This window comes from Scaptodrosophila lebanonensis, unplaced genomic scaffold, assembly GCF_003285725.1.
Source record: "Scaptodrosophila lebanonensis strain 11010-0011.00,11010-0021.00 unplaced genomic scaffold, SlebRS2 tig00000061-arrow-pilon, whole genome shotgun sequence".
NCBI lineage: Eukaryota > Metazoa > Arthropoda > Insecta > Diptera > Drosophilidae > Scaptodrosophila > Scaptodrosophila lebanonensis.
Window position 1 is genome coordinate 9,283,443 of NW_022060554.1, and position 20,260 is coordinate 9,303,702.

A 20,260-nucleotide genomic window follows, 5' to 3' on the forward strand; every position below is an offset into this window, starting at 1 on the left:
AATAGAGTACTATTTTAGGCTTAACCGTCTTAAGCAAATGTCTTAATGAGTGCAACATTCTCCGATGAAGTTGTAACTTCGTATGCAAGTGGTAATTGCTCTTTTTCCATTTTATGTACTCGGCAACAGGCAGATGGAAGCATATTCGTCCACACCATAGAATACTTGTATATTATTATAGATCAGCATGTTCAGTCATATCGAAGAACACATATTCGCGCTTCTTCCCATTTCGATAAACGTCTTAATATCAGAAACTGCTGAGAGTATAGCTACCAGAATCCATATATGTACTATATATATACATACTCTTCGAATCTGTTCGTAGGGTACATTTTATCTTGTTAAATATATTCCTTTTAACTTTGTTCGTAATGAACCCTTACCCCAAAAGGGCTACAAGTCTAAAAGGACAACACTAAAACAAGTATTAACAACATTAATTTCCCATTTGGTTAACATATCCTCTCTGATCAGTCATAAGCTAGTTGTACAAAAGCTCTTGGTGTTGATACGGAGGGACAGGCGGATCTTATTTAGATTTCTAAAAATAGTAACACTTATTTAAATTTTTAAAAGTACTTAATATACTTCAATAAGATCTTATCAGTACGTTCTGAAGCCCTCGAAAATCTTGTCTTTAACCTGTTCCAGAACAAGCCAAAACTTGAAATAAATTAAAATCATTTCTTATCATATTTTTTAAAGTGCTCTTGTGATTGGACATATTTAAAAGTGATAAAGATGCCTTAGAATAGCTATAACAAGTAGGGACACCCGACTTTGAAATACCCTGTACATATGTTTAGAATAATTATAGAAATAAATAAAATTAATTGTTGAGTATTTTGGTGACCTTCCTCATAGTTATTTTTATTGTTTGGCCGGCTCGAGGTCAGAGTAAGAAAAACCAATTTATTTAATTTTCTTTTCTTTTTCCGATATATTTCGGTTACGCCACGGTAACCGTCTTCAGGGCAACTACAAAACATATAACATAATTAACATATTAAAACTATAACACAAAAATTTTTTATATAATTACTTATTTAAGCAAGTCTGCTCTGTTTGACTTGGAGTTACTAACTAACAGGTGTCTGTAAATATGCGCGCAATTTTCGGTGTCTGCTTTGTAGTTAATTCTGTATTTGTTAGGTGTGTTGATAATGTGTAGCGTTTCGAGAGTGAATCGCTTACTGTAGTGTCGTTCTTGTTGAAGTACTTTCGTTTCTTCAAAGTTGGGGGTGTGTCCAGTCTCTATGCAGTGGGTTGTTAGAGCAGTTTTTTGTGTCAATGTTTGATGCCTTAGTTTGTAGTCTGACTTGTGTTGTGATATCCGTGTTTTTAGTTTCGACTTAGTGGTTCCAATGTAAAATCTCCTACATGGGTTGTCGCTGTCTCCGTCACATGGAATTTTATAGACTACGTTATTCAGGTCCATTTCTGCAATTTTTGCCTTAGTCCTATTAAAAATGTTCCTAAGTGTATTCTCCGGTCTGTGCGCAATTTGTATATCCTCTTTTTGATAGCAGTCTGACTGGGTGAAGCGTTCTGAGAACCCAGATACGTATGTCAGAGATTTGTAGATTTTTGGTGCTCTTGGTTCTTTTTTCTTTGGGTTCTTATGGTTCTTGATTAGGGAATACGTCAATTTGATAGGGAAGTCGTTTTGTGTCAGTATCCGTTTAATTTCTTCCTCTATTTGTTTATGGTAAAATTTGTCACTTGTCTCGAACATCCGTCTTATACAGTTCTTGGCTGTATTTATTATCATATTTTTCGGATGTTTCGAGTGATAGTTAATCAGCCTACCCGATGCCGTCGGTTTCTGGTACCATTTTGTTTTTAGCGTATTCCCACATCTATTTATAGTCAAATCCAAATAATTAAGTTTCTCGTCATTTTCTGTCTCTAATGTAAATTGGATGTCTTTGTGGTATATGTTGAGGGCGTCTAATGTCTTTTGCACCTGTTCCTTGTCAATAATTGCGAACAAGTCGTCAACATATTTGGTCAGGAGTCTTGGTCTATGGATCAATTTCGATGTTGTGTTTTCCAGAAGCTCCTCCATGACTATGTCCGCTATTACAGGGGACGCCGGGGATCCCATCGGTAGTCCCTTAAGTTGTATATACATTCTGTCCGTATACTTAAAATACCTTGTTTCACGGATGCAGAAATGTACGATGTCCATAAACATTCTCTTTGGGATTTTAGTGAAGCTTTCTATCCTGGTCCAGTTTTTACTGATGACATCCATCGCTAAGTCGATTGGGATGCTCGGGAACAGAGACACCACGTCGAACGAAACTAAAATCTCATCGTCTACTATATAAGTGTTGTTGACCTTGTCTTTAAACTCTGAGGAATTTTTAACGTTATATGGTGAGGTATTGGTCAGGTTCTTTAATATCCCAGCGATGTATCTACTAAGTTCGTGACAAGGGGAACCGACTGACGAACAAATCGGTCTCAGGGGTGTTCCTTTTTTGTGTATTTTCGGTAGTCCATAGATCCTGGGTGGTAGTGCAGTGCTTGTAACTAATTTATTCCTTTCAGTCTTTGTGATTATGTTCAATTGGAGTAGTTTGTCAACGAAGTTGTTGTTTTTATTCTGTAGCCTAACTTCGGACAAAGGAAATAAGACGGTAGCCATGGACAAGGAGGAATATAATATCAAAATGACGGATATACTAGGAGACGCAAACACATACAGAACACTCAGACAAGACCCCACGCTTAGGCTACAGAATAAAAACAACAACTTCGTTGACAAACTACTCCAATTGAACATAATCACAAAGACTGAAAGGAATAAATTAGTTACAAGCACTGCACTACCACCCAGGATCTATGGACTACCGAAAATACACAAAAAAGGAACACCCCTGAGACCGATTTGTTCGTCAGTCGGTTCCCCTTGTCACGAACTTAGTAGATACATCGCTGGGATATTAAAGAACCTGACCAATACCTCACCATATAACGTTAAAAATTCCTCAGAGTTTAAAGACAAGGTCAACAACACTTATATAGTAGACGATGAGATTTTAGTTTCGTTCGACGTGGTGTCTCTGTTCCCGAGCATCCCAATCGACTTAGCGATGGATGTCATCAGTAAAAACTGGACCAGGATAGAAAGCTTCACTAAAATCCCAAAGAGAATGTTTATGGACATCGTACATTTCTGCATCCGTGAAACAAGGTATTTTAAGTATACGGACAGAATGTATATACAACTTAAGGGACTACCGATGGGATCCCCGGCGTCCCCTGTAATAGCGGACATAGTCATGGAGGAGCTTCTGGAAAACACAACATCGAAATTGATCCATAGACCAAGACTCCTGACCAAATATGTTGACGACTTGTTCGCAATTATTGACAAGGAACAGGTGCAAAAGACATTAGACGCCCTCAACATATACCACAAAGACATCCAATTTACATTAGAGACAGAAAATGACGAGAAACTTAATTATTTGGATTTGACTATAAATAGATGTGGGAATACGCTAAAAACAAAATGGTACCAGAAACCGACGGCATCGGGTAGGCTGATTAACTATCACTCGAAACATCCGAAAAATATGATAATAAATACAGCCAAGAACTGTATAAGACGGATGTTCGAGACAAGTGACAAATTTTACCATAAACAAATAGAGGAAGAAATTAAACGGATACTGACACAAAACGACTTCCCTATCAAATTGACGTATTCCCTAATCAAGAACCATAAGAACCCAAAGAAAAAAGAACCAAGAGCACCAAAAATCTACAAATCTCTGACATACGTATCTGGGTTCTCAGAACGCTTCACCCAGTCAGACTGCTATCAAAAAGAGGATATACAAATTGCGCACAGACCGGAGAATACACTTAGGAACATTTTTAATAGGACTAAGGCAAAAATTGCAGAAATGGACCTGAATAACGTAGTCTATAAAATTCCATGTGACGGAGACAGCGACAACCCATGTAGGAGATTTTACATTGGAACCACTAAGTCGAAACTAAAAACACGGATATCACAACACAAGTCAGACTACAAACTAAGGCATCAAACATTGACACAAAAAACTGCTCTAACAACCCACTGCATAGAGACTGGACACACCCCCAACTTTGAAGAAACGAAAGTACTTCAACAAGAACGACACTACAGTAAGCGATTCACTCTCGAAACGCTACACATTATCAACACACCTAACAAATACAGAATTAACTACAAAGCAGACACCGAAAATTGCGCGCATATTTACAGACACCTGTTAGTTAGTAACTCCAAGTCAAACAGAGCAGACTTGCTTAAATAAGTAATTATATAAAAAATTTTTGTGTTATAGTTTTAATATGTTAATTATGTTATATGTTTTGTAGTTGCCCTGAAGACGGTTACCGTGGCGTAACCGAAATATATCGGAAAAAGAAAAGAAAATTAAATAAATTGGTTTTTCTTACTCTGACCTCGAGCCGGCCAAACAATAAAAATAAATAAAATTAAGAAAATTAAAAAAAATGATGATCGGTTTTACCTCTCTCGGTATTCGAGCTCACGTAACGGGTGTATAATTGCACATTTACATAGCAATTACGTCTGCGTGAGTGTATGCACGTCTCTGCGCGTTTATTCGTATCTGAAAGATCACTAATTGCGGTAGAGAGGGGGGAGGCAGCGAAATTCCAAAATCACATTTTCTGTGTATTCTCATAAGTCATCTCGTACTAAAATTTTGTGTCCGTATGTCTTATATTCTCCGATATGTAGGTGATCGGGAAGATCGGGAAAGCTCCCATAAGGGCGACGCGAGGGCGAAAATAAAACAAGTAAAAAAGCTAAAGTCGGGTGTCCCGAAATAAAAAAAATATAAAAAAATTAGGAAAATAAAAAAAAAAATTGATATATTTTACCTCTTTTGGTATTCGAACTCACGTAAAGGGTGTATAATTGAACATTTACATAGTAATTGCGTCTGTGTGAGTGTATGTATGCCTATGTCTATGTCTGTGTAAACATATGTATGTGCAGTCAACCAAAGCACCAGCATCAACAGCCGCGGGCATCGCTTGGGCAGCGCTTGAGCAGCGCTGCAGCAGCAAATGTATTTACGGCATACGGACACATAATAACTAACTGGGGGTATTTCCAAAATTTTAATTCGAAATTCCAAGAATTACGGGAGTTAGAGAAAATCGCAATTGCGAGGGAGAGGGGGAGGGAGGGAAATTCCAAAATATACATTTTCTGTGTATTCACACAAGGCATCTTGGACTAAAATTTGGTGTTCCTAGGTCTTATAGTCTCCAAGATATAGGCGATTATACGAATGGAAAATCGGGAAAATCCCCATAAGGGGGAAGTGGGGGGGAAAATCAAAAAAACAAAACAAACTCGTATAGCGTACACACATAAGGCATCTTTGTACAAAATTTTGTGTCTCTAGCTCTTATAGTCTCTGAGATCCAGGTGTTCATATGTACGGACAGACGGACAGACAGACAGACAGGGCTAGATCGACTCGACTTGTCATCCTGATCAAGAATATATATACTTTGTGGGGTCTGCCACCCCTCCTTTTGCCTGTTACATACATTCGCACAAAACTAGTATAGCCTTTCACCCTTTGGGTACAGGCTATAAAAATATTTATAACTTGTATGCAAAGAATAAAATGCTATACTCGTTCAGCGCGAATCCATGTAACACCCAGAAGTGGGTGTGGCCGCCCTACAGTGTATATATACATATGTTTTCGTTCGTCTGTCTGTCTGTATAAACAGAAGTATCTAAAAAGTATTAGAGATAAAAGACAACCAAACTTGGTATCTCGATTCTCCTAAGTCAGAGAAAGGCCACCACCCACTCCCTCGCTATTTTCCAAAACTCCTACATTTTTATAGCCTCTACCCAAAGGGTGAAAGGCTATACTAGTTTTGTGCGCATGTATGTAACACACAGAAGGAGGCGTGGCAGACACCACAAAGTGTATATATTCTTGATCAGGATGAGAAGACGAGTCGATATAGCCATGTCCGTCTGTCCGTCTGTCTGTATGAGCGCAAGGATCTCAGTAAGTACAAGAGCTAGGATAACCAAAATTGGTATCAAGGTTCCTATAAGCCCTAGGCAGAACGAGTTTGTTTATTTTTTGTGATACACCCCCCCACTCCCCCGCAATTCGTATTTTTTCTTATAACTTCCGTAATTCTCGGAATTTTAAAATCAATTTTGGTAGGTACATCCAGTTAGTACTAATGTGTCCGTGTGCCATTTCATCATGATAGGTCAATTCTGAAGAAAGTTATAGCCATAAGTAAAATCGCTGCTCATGCGCTGCCTGCAGCTCTGTCGGCAGCGCTGCCCGCAGCTGTTGTTGTTGTTGCTGCTTTTGTTCAACTTTGTGCTGCATACATACACGCATATAAACACGCATAGGTACGTGATGTAAATGTATGCTGTTTAAACTGAACATAAACATGTATTCTAATTTAATTAAATTAATTATTTTAATTAATTAATTCATTCATTTTGTTTAATAATTTAATTTAAAAAATTTTTTTTTTTTTAATTATTCCTTTTTGTGGAGAGTACAGGCTATTTTACTGTCGGGCTTGCTCGACTGTAGCGTTCTATCTTGTTTACTCAAATTATCCTCTGCTTAGGTTTTCTCAGTCCGGTTCCCGTCTCTTGATTTTGCTACTGTTTTGGTTCAACTCTGTACACACATATAGTAATGGATACCAGGTTTGTTTATTATACCATCTTTTGTAATTCTTGCATGCTGTTGTTGTGATAACTATTACAGTTCTGAAGCCTTTAGCCTAAACTTTTCATTATTCGTAACCTTTATCAGTTACATACCCTTAAGAATTAAGTCCCTTACGACACGCGTCATTTTCGATTGCTGCACTTAAATCTAGATAAGTGGCGAAGCGACTTGCTATAAAAGAGGAAAAGCTGGGGTTCCTGTCATCAGTTTACTCCTAAAGTAATCCGAACTAACTACCATGAAGGCTTTCATCGTTCTTGTCGCCCTGGCTTTGGCCGCTCCCGCTTTCGGTCGCACCATGGACCGTTGCTCCTTGGCCCAGGAGATGTCCGCCTTGGGTGTCCCCCGTGACCAACTCGCCCGCTGGACTTGCATTGCCGAGCACGAGAGCTCCTACCGCACCGGCGTTGTGGGTCCCACCAACTCGAACGGCTCCAACGACTACGGTATCTTCCAGATCAACAACTACTACTGGTGCCAGCCTTCCAACGGCCGCTTCTCCTACAACGAGTGCAGCATGAGCTGCGACGCCCTCTTGACCGACAACATCACCAACTCCGTCCGTTGCGCCCAGAAGGTCCTCAGCCAGCAGGGCTGGACCGCCTGGTCCACCTGGCACTACTGCAGCGGCTCTCTGCCCAGCATTGATAGCTGCTTCTAAATTTGTGGTGTCTGAACCAATTGGACATAAAAAATAAACATTTTCAGCAAAACTATACTGACTTTTCTTATTGGGGGGTTATTCTTATTTTAAATATGTTTTTGAAGAAGATATTCCCGCCCATTCATGGACGCAGATTTTGAAAACGTTTCAAAAACATCGACCTACTGTCATTAAAAATCTATTAGCAACTAGTCTACTGTTAGCTGAGCTGATTGTGTTATCCCATTTGAATTTCTCTTGTTTTCAGCTTATTTTGAATGCAAATTCAAATTCATTATCTTTAAGCGTAGCTGGTAAGTACGAGTGGTTCATTAGTGTTAGAATATTCTCACTTATAAATAGGATGAACTGCAATGATACTTCAATATTGTTTTTTAGCCTTCCAAAGGCAAATGATCAAGACAATATGAATCTCACGTATACATGTATTCTTCTAACTTTGGCTTTAGCCGCACCGGCTTTCGGTCGTACCATGGATCGATGTGCTCTGGCTCGTGAGATGTCTAGGCTGGGGGTGCCTCGGGATCAACTTGCCCGCTGGACGTGCATAGCCCAGCATGAAAGTAGCTATCGCACGTGGGTTGTGGGCCCAAGCAACTCGGACGGAAGCAACGACTACGGCATATTCCAGATCAACAACTACTACTGGTGCCAGCCTTCCAACGGCCGCTTCTCCCACAACATCTGTGGTATGAGCTGCAACTCCTTGTTGACCGAAGACATTACGAATTCGGTCAGGTGTGCCCAGAAGGTCCTCAGTCAGCAGGGCTGGACCGCTTGGTCCACCTGGCACTACTGCAGCGGCTATCTGCCCAGCATTGACAGTTGCTTCTGATTTGCTTTAGTTTATTTGATTGAATAATAAAAACTTTCCATCGCAGCACATTTCAGTTAAAGTTGTTGTACACTCTAGACACACACAAGTATATACTATATAATGCTAAAGATCGCAATTTAGGAAATTACAAAATTGTCCAGTGGAAAAACGAGCCTTTTTCGTGTGGCTGTCGTCGCGAATGCGAAAAGTGAAATTTTATATAATGGCCACACATAACACCGCCATTATGACAGCTTACTTGGTCACAAAAAAAAGAAGAAAAAAATAGAAATAACTGAATGAAATCTATTAAACATCATTGCAAAATGTGGACGTAAATCTCGAACATGGACAGCAGCTACATGGGCTCGGCTCAGGCCGGCACGGGCTTGGACTAGTTGGGCACCGTCTTGGTTAATGTGTGGCCGGTAAACGTAAACAAGTTAATTTAATTTTCATGCGCTGGACAATTTACTTACGAGTATATACATGTGTATGTACATACAAGTAATAACTTTTTATGTCTGAGCCGTTATCGTCGGGCTTATCTGAGAGAGCCAGAGACATCTGCATTCGGGCAAACGCATTTGCGAATATACACATTTTGTTTTATTTGGCAAAAGGCATGTACTCGGACTCTGGGGCATTACAAAAACCAACTGGGCTCAATTCGAATCAATTATTCGAGCAATTTCAATTCGATTGAAGCAGTCTCCGTAATGGAGTCGCCTCCTATGGCTAATCACTCAAATCAACTCTGCCATTTACAGTTTGTTTAGGCCAAGTTAGTGCAGCGCTAACTGTTGTTGAGCTGTAGTGGTTGTCCAGCACAAAAGTTGAGAAAATGGCAACACAATGTTGTGATGTCTACCAATTCTCAAGGATGTCACATCGAGTTGAATGACTTTTATCAGTGGAAGTGCAATACTCGTGTGCATTTAAATATAGCCACATTGGATTGGTCTAGACTTTTCCAGAGATAAGTGCATGGGCAGATAATTATGAAGCCTGAGGTTGTCGTTGGTTAACCACATCCACATGTAACCATCTACACAGGCATTTTTATTTGCATTTACGCAAAACCAAGATAAACAAGTACAATGGAAATGCGTAATGCTAGTGGGATTCACCCGAGATATGCATTTACATACAAGTATGTATGTGTATAAGTATCATGAGATCTAAGAAATGAATAACTCTACATGAGAATAAACATTTATTAATACGTCATTTCCAACTTGGTTTCTACATATTCCCCCCTTATGTGCGATTCCTTTCATCGCGAAGTTTCCGCTTTAAAATATATAGTATTCAAGTATGTACAAACCATCATACAAATTTCACAAATCCCACATACATATGTATAGTACTTGTGTTTGCCTGCCTGGCACGAAACAGCGCTCGGCCTCTGCCGCCTGCCCACAACTGCTCACGGCCTCTGCCTGCTTGCTCAAAGGACTCACGGCAGAACTTGAAGCGAGTCTGTATGAGCGCTGCTCGCATTTTACGATCCTTCGTTTTTAAAGCTCTCTTATTGGTTTATTAACGCTTTATTTTCTTATGTTAAGTGTGTGTCACCTTGATAGATATTAGAAAATATTGAGAAAGTAACTGCTGTTATTAAAAGATCCCAAAGGATTTTTTCCCTTCCCTTTTTTGGTTTATTTTAAACTTTGAAATAAATATACTGCGCTTTATATTTAAGAGTATTCATGGAACGCAAGCGCTGTCTTATTTAAAACTTCATTCAGACTTCAAATTTATTAGTATTAAAAAAAGTATATGCATGCATATCCGAACTTATACACTTAAGTCTGTCTGAAGTGTGCTGGAAATTTATGATAGCCATTTGTAGAGGCCATAGGATGGAGAGAAATTGTGTTAAGACGACACCTTGCCAAATTTTTTCAAAGCTGTTACACAAAAACCACATAAACCCCATTTGGAAACTCTTGCCCAACACTTGGCAAAGTTTTTCGCCAGCTCCGGGCTTCAAGTCGTAAAGAAAACAAACTGCGTCGTTTCGATGCTGACAGAGATTAAGTCGCAGCTTGACATGCAACGTTCTCATGATAATAATTCCATTTCTTCTGCGTCAGGGGTCTTGCATTTACATACTAAGTATTTGTACGAGTAGCTTTTCAGCTTTTGTTGTACAAATTTACCCACACAAATGCGATAAAACAATTAACAGAATTTAGCAACAGCAAAGCCAAAGAAATGTTGGCCACTTTTTCTGTCAAACTTTGCCACCGAAACACCGCGTCGAGATCTCGAGTCAAGACCTGAGCAACAGCCAAGCCCGAGCCGTAGACCCTTCTCCACAACGCATTTTCCCAAAGCTGTCAGCTACTTGTAGCTTTGGTCTCTGCTCCGGTCTAGGCCTGAGGCCCCTCCTCGGAGATTTTTTTGTCATCATTTTGATTGCTGCTGTCATGCTTGACGACACTGCGCGCTTGACTTTAAATTAAAATACAAAAAAATAAAAGAAATGAAAGATTTTTCCAGCGACAACAACAACAATACCCATTATGATTTTCACCAAGATTTGTTGGCTGCAGATGAATGCTGTTGTTGTTTTAGTTGTAGCTTGCGGCCAAATATATACAAGTACTATATATGTATGTACAAGTATAAACGTATAAAGCTGGCCTGTTGCGCTGTTGTGCTGTCAAATAATATAATTAGAGTTTTGTGGGTGTATCGCAGGTCTTGTTGCTGTTCCTGCTGCTGTTGTTGCTATTATTGTTACAATAATAATATTAACACAGCTCACGGCTTGAGAGGAGGAGTTGGAGCTCTTGACATAGTTGCGTTCGAGTTGGCAGGTGAAATGGTTATAATTAAGCTTATAACACCAATCTGTGAGCGGGTAATTGAAGCCATAAAGTAGTTCAAAGGTAAGACCACAGCTACGGTTCAGTCGCTTACTATATGTCCAGCGTTTTGGTCCGACGATCTGCAACAAGTGTAGCGTTGGCATTTGTCGCTGACAAGTCAAAATCATGTAAGTTAACCAAGTGGAAAACAAGTGGCAGTTGAGACACGAATAGATGTATGTGCCATACGATCTGGCTGGCTTTGTTTGGGCTTAAGCAGCGCCTACGCATGCTCCTTGCTGCCCAACCTATTGTAACTCAATCTTATTAGATACTAGAGAAGTCTTGTTGGCCCGTAATCGCATGTTTGCCGTATACTTATCTAAGTACTTACTTGTATATACCTATGTTTGCAGCCTACATACTACTCGTACTATGTTATGTCGCAATTTGTTGGGACTTTAGATTCGAGTATTGGGCTTTGATAATAGTAAGTCCCCCGTACTATCAGTACTGCCCGTAGTCAACATTTGCATTGCGATGGCATATTCGAGATATTCAAATCTGTAAGCAGTTTGGCTTTTGAATGCGGAAAACACTCCATGATACCTGATGGGCAGTCGTGTAGAAAATTTTAGCCATATACTTGTAGTATATACATATTGTGTCTTATCGAAGAGCCTCAAGTGGCTCAAATATTTGGTGGAAGGGAAATGTTTGTACTGCCATAACCAGGCCTATTCCCATGTTCAGACGCTTTGCCACTTTGGATTATATAATATTCCGTAGTATATTTCTGGCAAGTGTGTAAGTTTTTTATTGGTAAGACGGCTATAAATATAAAAATCTTCTAAACTAGAATCAGAAAGTACATAAGCTGGGTTCTCTAGATAAATAGATGCATCAACCATCAAATAAAAAATAATATAAGCTAAGCTTAAAATGTTTATGAAATGTAGAAAATCGATTTCTAGTTTTGGTCAACGTCTTAGTGGATATACTTGTATATTTTCCAATAGTGATATTTTAGCTGTAATGTAATTTCATTTGACATATGCACCACCAACAAAATATTTCTCTAAACATCGCTTGAACTATTAACGTAAGGCCGAATAGTCTTATTTTAAGCGCTTTAAACGCCATTCTTCCATTGTTTAAACTTGATTGGTTTGTCAGTTGAAATCAGACTGATAAGACGCCACCAACTGCAACTAATCGAATATCAGGCGACAATGTTCGGAGCAGGAAACGAAGACAAGAGTTTTATTATCTTCACGCCGTCATAACATTATGCTAGACTGATTTGAATCTGAAGTCGTCGCTGCCAGCCACAAAAGTTGTTTTCACCTGTTGTGCTCGCACTCTGTTCTAGGTAGCCGATCTACCCATAGTCTTCGCAGGGGTTACGGCTCAGAGCCTTCGGCAATTACTTACTTCCAGCTTCGCCGACACTTGTGCTAATGCACACAAATTATGTACCCGTATAGGAAGAAGATGAGGGACGGGAAGGAAAGGTTGTTTGCGCTTGGCCAAGAAATGTCTACTAACAGCTTTGCGACTGCGCTTTTCCTTCTCAGCAGAACAAGTATGCGAGTATTATTTTCCGGTCTTTGATTTCCTGCTTTGTTTTAGTGCGCCCTGTAGAATCGAGATGGGGGCTCACCTGTGCATGCATTTCCACTTCCTTCACTCGATTCCCTACTACAAACCGTTTCATGTACATTTCCACATTTGTCTTTCAGGTATGTGCGAGTATACTCGTATTCATAGTGGCTTTGAGCGGTCAGCTACTTGTATAATTTATTGCTCACTGTATGGCTACATTAAGAATTCATTGACCGGTTCAAGTCAACGGCCTATTATGAGAGTTGGAAGGGAACTTGCCGCTATCTCGAGTTTTATTTTGTACAACTGTGCTTAAGCACGTTCTTCTGCCCTTGCTGCATATCGATTTTTGCTTTTATTTCTTGATCTTTCTTTGATTTTCTGAGTTTACCTTTTAGAAAGTGTGTGAGCTGTGCTGAGCCAACATGTAAGCCATGATGGGAAATATGTTGCATGAAGCGAGAACAAGCTCCAGTGACAGTTAATACCCGGTCGGCAGACTTACAAGATCAATTAAAATCGAAACAGCAATCTTTGTCTTTGAAAGTTGAATAAGCCAAGGGAAGAAAACGGACATTAGAATGATCGAGACCAAAATACCTTTCCCAGCCAACAAATCGCTTGCCAAAACAAAATGTTCTTAATCAATCCCATCTTACGTAATAATTATGCAATTATCAATACTTAGATATTCAATGATTTGTATTTAACGAAAAGCAAAGTCGGGATGAAGAAATTAGAAGCAGCTGTCAATGCTGGGCAGAGAGCCGCTGCAGTAGTGCCAGGTGGACCAGGCGGTCCAGCCCTGCTGGCTGAGGACCTTCTGGGCGCAACGGACGGAGTTGGTGATGTTGTCGGTCAAAAGGGCGTCGCAGCTCATGAGAAGCGGCCGTCGGAAGTAGTAGTTGTTGATCTGGGAGCTACCGTAGTAGTTGTTGATCTGGGAGCTACCGTAGTAGTTGTTGATCTGGGAGGTACCGTAGTCGTTGGAGGCTTTCGAGTTGGGGTCGATGTGAAGTCGGCTCGGGGGACACCCAAGGCGGACATCTCCTGGGTCAAGGAGTAACGGTCCATGGTGCGACCAAAAGCGGGAGCGGCCAGAGCCAGGGCGACAAGAACGATGAAAGCCTTCATGGTAGTTACTTCGGATTACTTTAGGAGTAAACTGATGACAGGAACCCCAGCTTTTCCTCTTTTATAGCAAGTCGCTTCGCCACTTATCTAGATTTTAAGTGCAGCAATCGAAAATGACGCGTGTAGTAAGGGACTTAATTCTTAAGGGCATGTAACTGATAAAGTTTAGGAATAATGAACAAGTTGAGGCTAAAGGCTTCAGAACTGGAATAGTTATCACAACAACATCATACAAAAATTACAAGAGATGGTATAATAACCAAGCCTGGTATTCAGTACTATATGTGCAGTACAGAGTTGAACCAAAACAGTAGCAAAATCAAGAGACGGGAACCGGACTAAGAAAATCTAAGCAAATGATAACTTTAGTAAAAAATTTAGGAGTTTCGGAAAATCACTTATAGCGGGGGAGTGGGAATAATATACAAGCATGGCCTTTCGCTGACTTATGAGAATCGAGATGCCAAATTTGGTTGTCTTTTATCTCTTATACTTTCTGAGATACTTCTGTTTATAAAGACAGACGGACGAACGATCACATATGCATATACTCGTATACTTTGTAGGGCCAGCCACGCCCACTTCTGTGTGTCACATAGATTCGCGCTAAACTAGTATACCATTTTAGTCTTTGGGTACTACTTGTAGTTATAAATATTTTCATTTTAATTTTAAAGGTGTGGGAATAGGGTATTCAGGGGTTGGACCTGCTCGACTTTTCATTCCCTTCTTATTTTTGTATACATAAAAGAACTTCAATAATTTATTGGAAAATTACAATGTGCCATTGCATGTTAGTGGATTTTCGATTTTCAGAAACTGATGTGGAATGCTTACAGAACGTCCGTTTTTATAGGGAGAGTGCAATCTTATCACTATCTCAAGTGGCTTCTGTGTTTTCTAAAAGGCCCCCACTCATTGAAAGTAGAACAAGGGATTGCTTAGAAATGGCGAGTTGCAATCGTAGCTTATCTGTGTGGCCATTGAATAGGTGTCCCAAAGCCCCTACTGTTCACGCATATGCATTCAGACGAAAGGTTAGAAATCACATAGTTCTCCATACCAAAAAATAATTGTGCCAGCTATAATTCGAAAAATTGACTGGTATTACTACAAGTATATACTTAATACAATGCGTTAACATCTATTGAATAATGTGACAAAATGAAACGCTTTGTAGGTATATCGTTCACGATTATGTGTGTCGAAAATGTGTGTCGGCATTAAGCTGGTAAAATTAGCTTAATTTTTTGTTTTTACTTTTTTGTTGACTAGCCATGCATTGTTAATTTTTAAAGATAAATGCTGCTAGTCCATTTACCATTAACCTTGTTCACTCTTTTTTGCCTTTTTTCTGCTTGGTCAATTAAATATTACGTTCACATATGCTCTACACTTGAGGTACTTCGGACCCAATAATGAATGAACCTTTACAATAGAGTTGGAGCGAAGCAATTTGTTGGAGGCGCCTTTAAAACGGTTACCCTACGCACCAGATTCTGCTAGCTGTCAGCAAGAGTAACGGCTGATCGTAAAACTACTGGCTTGGCACCAACCTCAAGGCTATAACGCGCCACACATCGACTTCAACTTTTGCGTCAGCTTCATCACCAATTCCACCGCACGCTACTCTCTCGAGACGGGAATACTTAAGTCTAACGACCCAACCGCAAGTATGCAAAGCCCGACGATGCGGGCTGTTACATTAACCCCATTTGACCGCATATGGCGAGCTTCTTCATCTTCTTCAGACCTTTACATCTTGCTCTTGCTCGGCCCACTCGAGATTGCAACCACAGCCGAGGCCGGTGCCGGTGCCGATGCCGATGCCGATGCCGCAGCCTCACTACAGCTAACATCTTTTGTTAGCTGTACTGGAACTCCTGCGGCTCTGGCCAATGTGGCACTTGACACTGCCACAAACGATCTGCAAACGGGCACAAGTTTCTACACATGACAGTGCCAGTCAAGAAAGTTGTTAACCTTTCGTCTGTGGTTAGCGAAAACAAATGACAGGGGCTACTGTATGCGTAAAAGTGCTGAGCTCTGCAGAGCCACGGCAGATATTTTCGTCGACATTTGACAACCGGTTCGTAAATTTTGCACCCATCAAGTGTGACCTTCTTAATAAAGTTGGAAGAATCGATGATTGTAAATGAATGCTAATGACGTTTTCAATATGCCTATAGATACTATATACTTGTAGTGTGCACGTGCATGTATGGGTATGTGTGGATACCTTTCAAAAGGAATATTTTCACTTTTACTTGAAAATGATTTATGGAGAATCGAATGCCTTCCAACTCTCTATATGTGTCAGGTAACTGTTCTGACAAGAATTTCTGAATGGCTCATCGCATATGCATGAGTTTGCGTTGAAATGTGGTGCCCTATAGTGCTATGCATGGCCAGCTACGTAGTATCAAGAGTCATTTATATACAAGACGCCACTAATTATGAGCCGAAGTTGGTGAAAAGAAAACACACTTATGATAATATTGTGGTATTCAATAAGACTTGAGGCTTCAGTAGCGGAAAAGAGAATGTACTTTTTTGACTCGTGTAGAGTGATTCTGCTAGAAAGACTCCAACAGATAACAGTTCTAAATTGATGAAGAAAATTGAGAAAGCGGATTACACTGTTTTTTTAATACTTATCTTGCAAGCTTATGTAATTTATGGATGATAATAAAAGCCTACTACGTACAACATGAATTTTTAAAAAGAAATAGAATTTAATACTACGTTCAAAAGAATTTAAATAGCAGTGTTATAGTAAGAGTGTTTTTGTCTGATTGGGCATTAAAGTCCACTAACGCGCCTTCTATATAATGGAGCCCCGACAGAACACGAAATTTGTATATACATTATTAAAATATCATAAGTATAGTATGTGTATATATACTAATTGGACATTTGTCAAATGAGTTAAATTGGTGTGAAAATGGACCGGATAGCCCATAATTTCAGATTTTCACATCAAACGGTCTGTGCAGCACTATTTAACATTCGCATTTACGCGTATATACAACTAAGTTATGCCATTCTACCGCTCGGGTGAAGACAAATATTTTTTGTAAACTAATAGATTGTAAGTCGATAGTCTTGAAATTTTCAATCTGAAGTTGGTTTTATGTCAGCCACATCTTTCAAGAGGGGCGCAACTTGAGAAATGTCAAACCTTTCCATATCAGCATTATCAACGACCGGCCGTACGTCAAAGTAAGATAACGAACTCGTTAATTCACTATAAAAGCGCTTACAACCTTATTCTCAACATCAGTTTACTAAAACAGTAATCCGAACTACTTAACCATGAAAGCCTTCATCGTCCTCGTTGCTCTGGCTCTGGCCGCTCCCGCTTTCGGTCGCACCATGGACCGTTGCTCCTTGGCCAAGGAGATGTCCGCCCTGGGTGTCCCTCGTGACCAGCTCGCCCGCTGGACTTGCATTGCTGAGCACGAGAGCTCCTACCGCACCGGTGTTGTCGGCCCCACCAACTCGAACGGCTCCAACGACTACGGTATCTTCCAGATCAACAACTACTACTGGTGCCAGCCTTCCAACGGCCGCTTCTCCTACAACGAGTGCAGCATGAGCTGCGACGCCCTCTTGACCGACAACATCACCAACTCCGTCCGTTGCGCCCAGAAGGTCCTCAGCCAGCAGGGTTGGACCGCCTGGTCCACCTGGCACTACTGCAGCGGCTCTCTGCCCAGCATTGACAGCTGCTTCTAAAGCGTTTTTGATATGTTTGAGTGATTACAAAAATAAAAGGTTTCGAAAATAATATAACCATGCTTGTTGTTTATGCTGTTCACGTACAGTACAAGTACGCGTACTATAGTATGAGGCTCGGTTAGTGTCTGTGTCTCAACAAAAATCGTCGTCATTTGATCCGTCGAGTGCTTGAAGCGGCTGGCGCGTGTAGTGACCAATGATGTCATTCTGGTATCTATAGGTACTATATTGAAACTTATACCCTTACGAGTGCCAGACGACGTGTCGCTGCTTACTCAAGCGATAATGCGCTCTTCATACTACAAGTATGTACGTAAGTATTTAGTACTTATTGTACTTATTTGAGATCATGAATAGGTTGTACTTGTATGTTTACTTGCTTCTATCTGAATGTGATAAATGTCAGCAACCCGTTCTCCAGGAATTAAATCAAGTCTCTTACAATAGTTTGATTGCATATCATCCAATGAGCACATCAGTTGTAAGTTGCTCAAATATAGTATTCTTTGCAAGTATTAGTTGTTATCTGAACATGAAAATGTGTCATAATTACTATAATTGTGCGGTTTACAATATCAGGATGGAGCCACAGAATAGTTTGTATTACTAATTGAAGAAAGAACTGCAAATATGTGAAATTATTCTTCTGGTATATTTATTAGATCAACTGGTACCAACAGTATATGAAATCATCTTGTTATACAAAAAGATAAAATATGTACGTATGAATAAGATATCCCTGTGCTTAGTCTTTCAATCCAGACAATATTTCGCATCAATTGAAATTAAAATGCAGCAGCTTATGGCAATAAATTGCAGTACGAAAATTATATTCGATGTTCGAAACTCAGGAATAACTGCGAACTCATTTCAAAAAGTAAGTATATCTGCAAATTAATGACTCGGTCTAGCAGTAAGGCACTTTCTAATTTCTAAAGTTGGCCATTGATGCTAAAGAATATGCATATTTATTCGACTATTCGATCGGATCGGCTTTGACACCGATTGTCACCTAAATATAAAAAAAGCCGAAACAAATTAAGCAACAAAAACATAAAATTAGAAACTTTTGGCTATTGGTCGGGCCATGCACATACTTGTATAAAACTTTGTTTCAGTCATAAAATTAATTTTTTTTTTTGTTTTGCACATTTTCTCTCATAGAAAGTAAATTTAATACTTTGCGTGTCAGTCAAGTCAGGCAGCCGAAAAAATGACGACGGGTCAACGTCAACACTACTTGTAAATAATAACCAGCCCCGGACATGTGTATTCGTTATGATTTGGGTGAGTTGTGGCGGCTCTGATATGTTTGTATATACGATTATACTCGTAGTATATGAAACCGAAACCAGTTGGACGGGTAACCACAGCGACCTCGGTGAAGAACTCGCTATTGATTATGAATCGGTGAATTAATAAAAGCGAAACGCAAATGATGTCAATTCAGACCCACTTCCGCAAGCTTGGATCGAAGAGCGCCTGCACCGGCATCGTGGACAATTATGAGGTCGACTCCGTAAATTGTAGACACAATAATGCCAAATCTATTAGATAAGCCAGCAAATTGAAAAATGCCCTGAGCATCTTCGGAATTGTGCACACGAGATTCGGTTATTAAGGAGAGTGGCACCGCATCGCCAAGAGCCAGAAATTAGGAGAAAGCTCAGCAGTAATTTTCTGAACACCACCGCACCCAATCTCCAGATACATGTGTGCAAAAGCAATTTAACAATTAACCCATTTTATTACAAATCAATCAAATCAAATTTAATTGTACAGCTTAGAAGCAGCTGTCAATGCTGGGCAGAGAGCCGCTGCAGTAGTGCCAGGTGGACCAGGCGGTCCAACCCTGCTGGCTGAGGACCTTCTGGGCGCAACGGACGGAGTTGGTGATGTTGTCGGTCAAGAGGGCGTCGCAGCTCATGCTGCACTCGTTGTAGGAGAAGCGGCCGTTGGAAGGCTGGCACCAGTAGTAGTTGTTGATCTGGAAGATACCGTAGTCGTTGGAGCCGTTCGAGTTGGTGGGGCCGACAACACCGGTGCGGTAGGAGCTCTCGTGCTCAGCAATGCAAGTCCAGCGGGCGAGTTGGTCACGGGGGACACCCAGGGCGGACATCTCCTTGGCCAAGGAGCAACGGTCCATGGTGCGACCGAAAGCGGGAGCGGCCAGAGCCAGGGCAACAAGAACGATGAAAGCCTTCATGATTATAGATTTTCAATTTTCACAAACTGATGCCAAATGCTGGAATATCGGCTACTTTTATAGGCCGAAAACAGCACAACTGATGTTCTATTCGTATCTGAAGTGTTTCTGCTGATAAGCATACAAGTATTATGACATTGTCAAGTAGTTGGCAAGCCAGAAAATAAGACATTTTACCGATTGCCAAGTGTCGTTTCGATCTGGTGAATGAAATAAAGCGCAATCACGGGCTAGCGTCAGCCTCAAAAGAACAAAGTTAAACATAATATGCATGGGTGGGGAAGGGGGGAATTGATAGCGATCGAATTGTTGGTTATGTAATTTGTATGCCCCGCTTAGTACTAGCTTTCAAAGCCAAACTAATGATTTGATTAATGATTGAATGCTGGCTACGCCCAGACAAGGTCTCACTGTTTGAGTCTTGGGCATGCGGAATTATGATAATTGTGTTTCTTCTACATATGTATATCGACTACTTCGATGTGCGACTATGAGTAAATG

General features: G+C 40.3%; 4 protein-coding genes and 1 pseudogene across 5 annotated transcripts in view; 2 read left to right on the top strand and 3 right to left on the bottom strand.

The window, feature by feature from the left end:
- LOC115624795 overlaps positions 1-20,260 on the bottom strand; it is a 53,532-nt gene that overhangs the window by 31,236 nt on the left and 2,036 nt on the right. The gene's annotated exons all lie outside the window — the stretch shown is intronic.
- Positions 6,992-8,333, top strand: LOC115624802 (lysozyme D-like). Of its 2 annotated transcripts, XM_030519648.1 has the most exons (2): positions 7,012-7,063; positions 7,887-8,333. In XM_030519648.1, the coding sequence occupies exons 1-2, from the start codon at positions 7,012-7,014 to the stop codon at positions 8,270-8,272; spliced, it is 438 nt and encodes a 145-aa protein (XP_030375508.1). In that variant the 3' UTR covers positions 8,273-8,333. The 2 variants fall into 2 exon arrangements, with proteins under 2 accessions (XP_030375507.1, XP_030375508.1); XM_030519647.1 differs by lacking the exon at positions 7,887-8,333 and having other exon boundaries at positions 6,992-7,489.
- Positions 13,360-13,830, bottom strand: LOC115624812 (annotated as a pseudogene).
- Positions 17,106-17,607, top strand: LOC115624801 (lysozyme D). The gene has a single exon (XM_030519646.1). It carries the CDS (start codon positions 17,128-17,130, stop codon positions 17,548-17,550), a length of 423 nt encoding a protein of 140 aa, XP_030375506.1. The 5' UTR covers positions 17,106-17,127; the 3' UTR covers positions 17,551-17,607.
- LOC115624800 (lysozyme D) lies at positions 19,281-19,786 on the bottom strand. Its single transcript, XM_030519645.1, has one exon. The coding sequence runs from the start codon at positions 19,757-19,759 to the stop codon at positions 19,337-19,339; it is 423 nt and encodes a 140-aa protein (XP_030375505.1). The 5' UTR covers positions 19,760-19,786; the 3' UTR covers positions 19,281-19,336.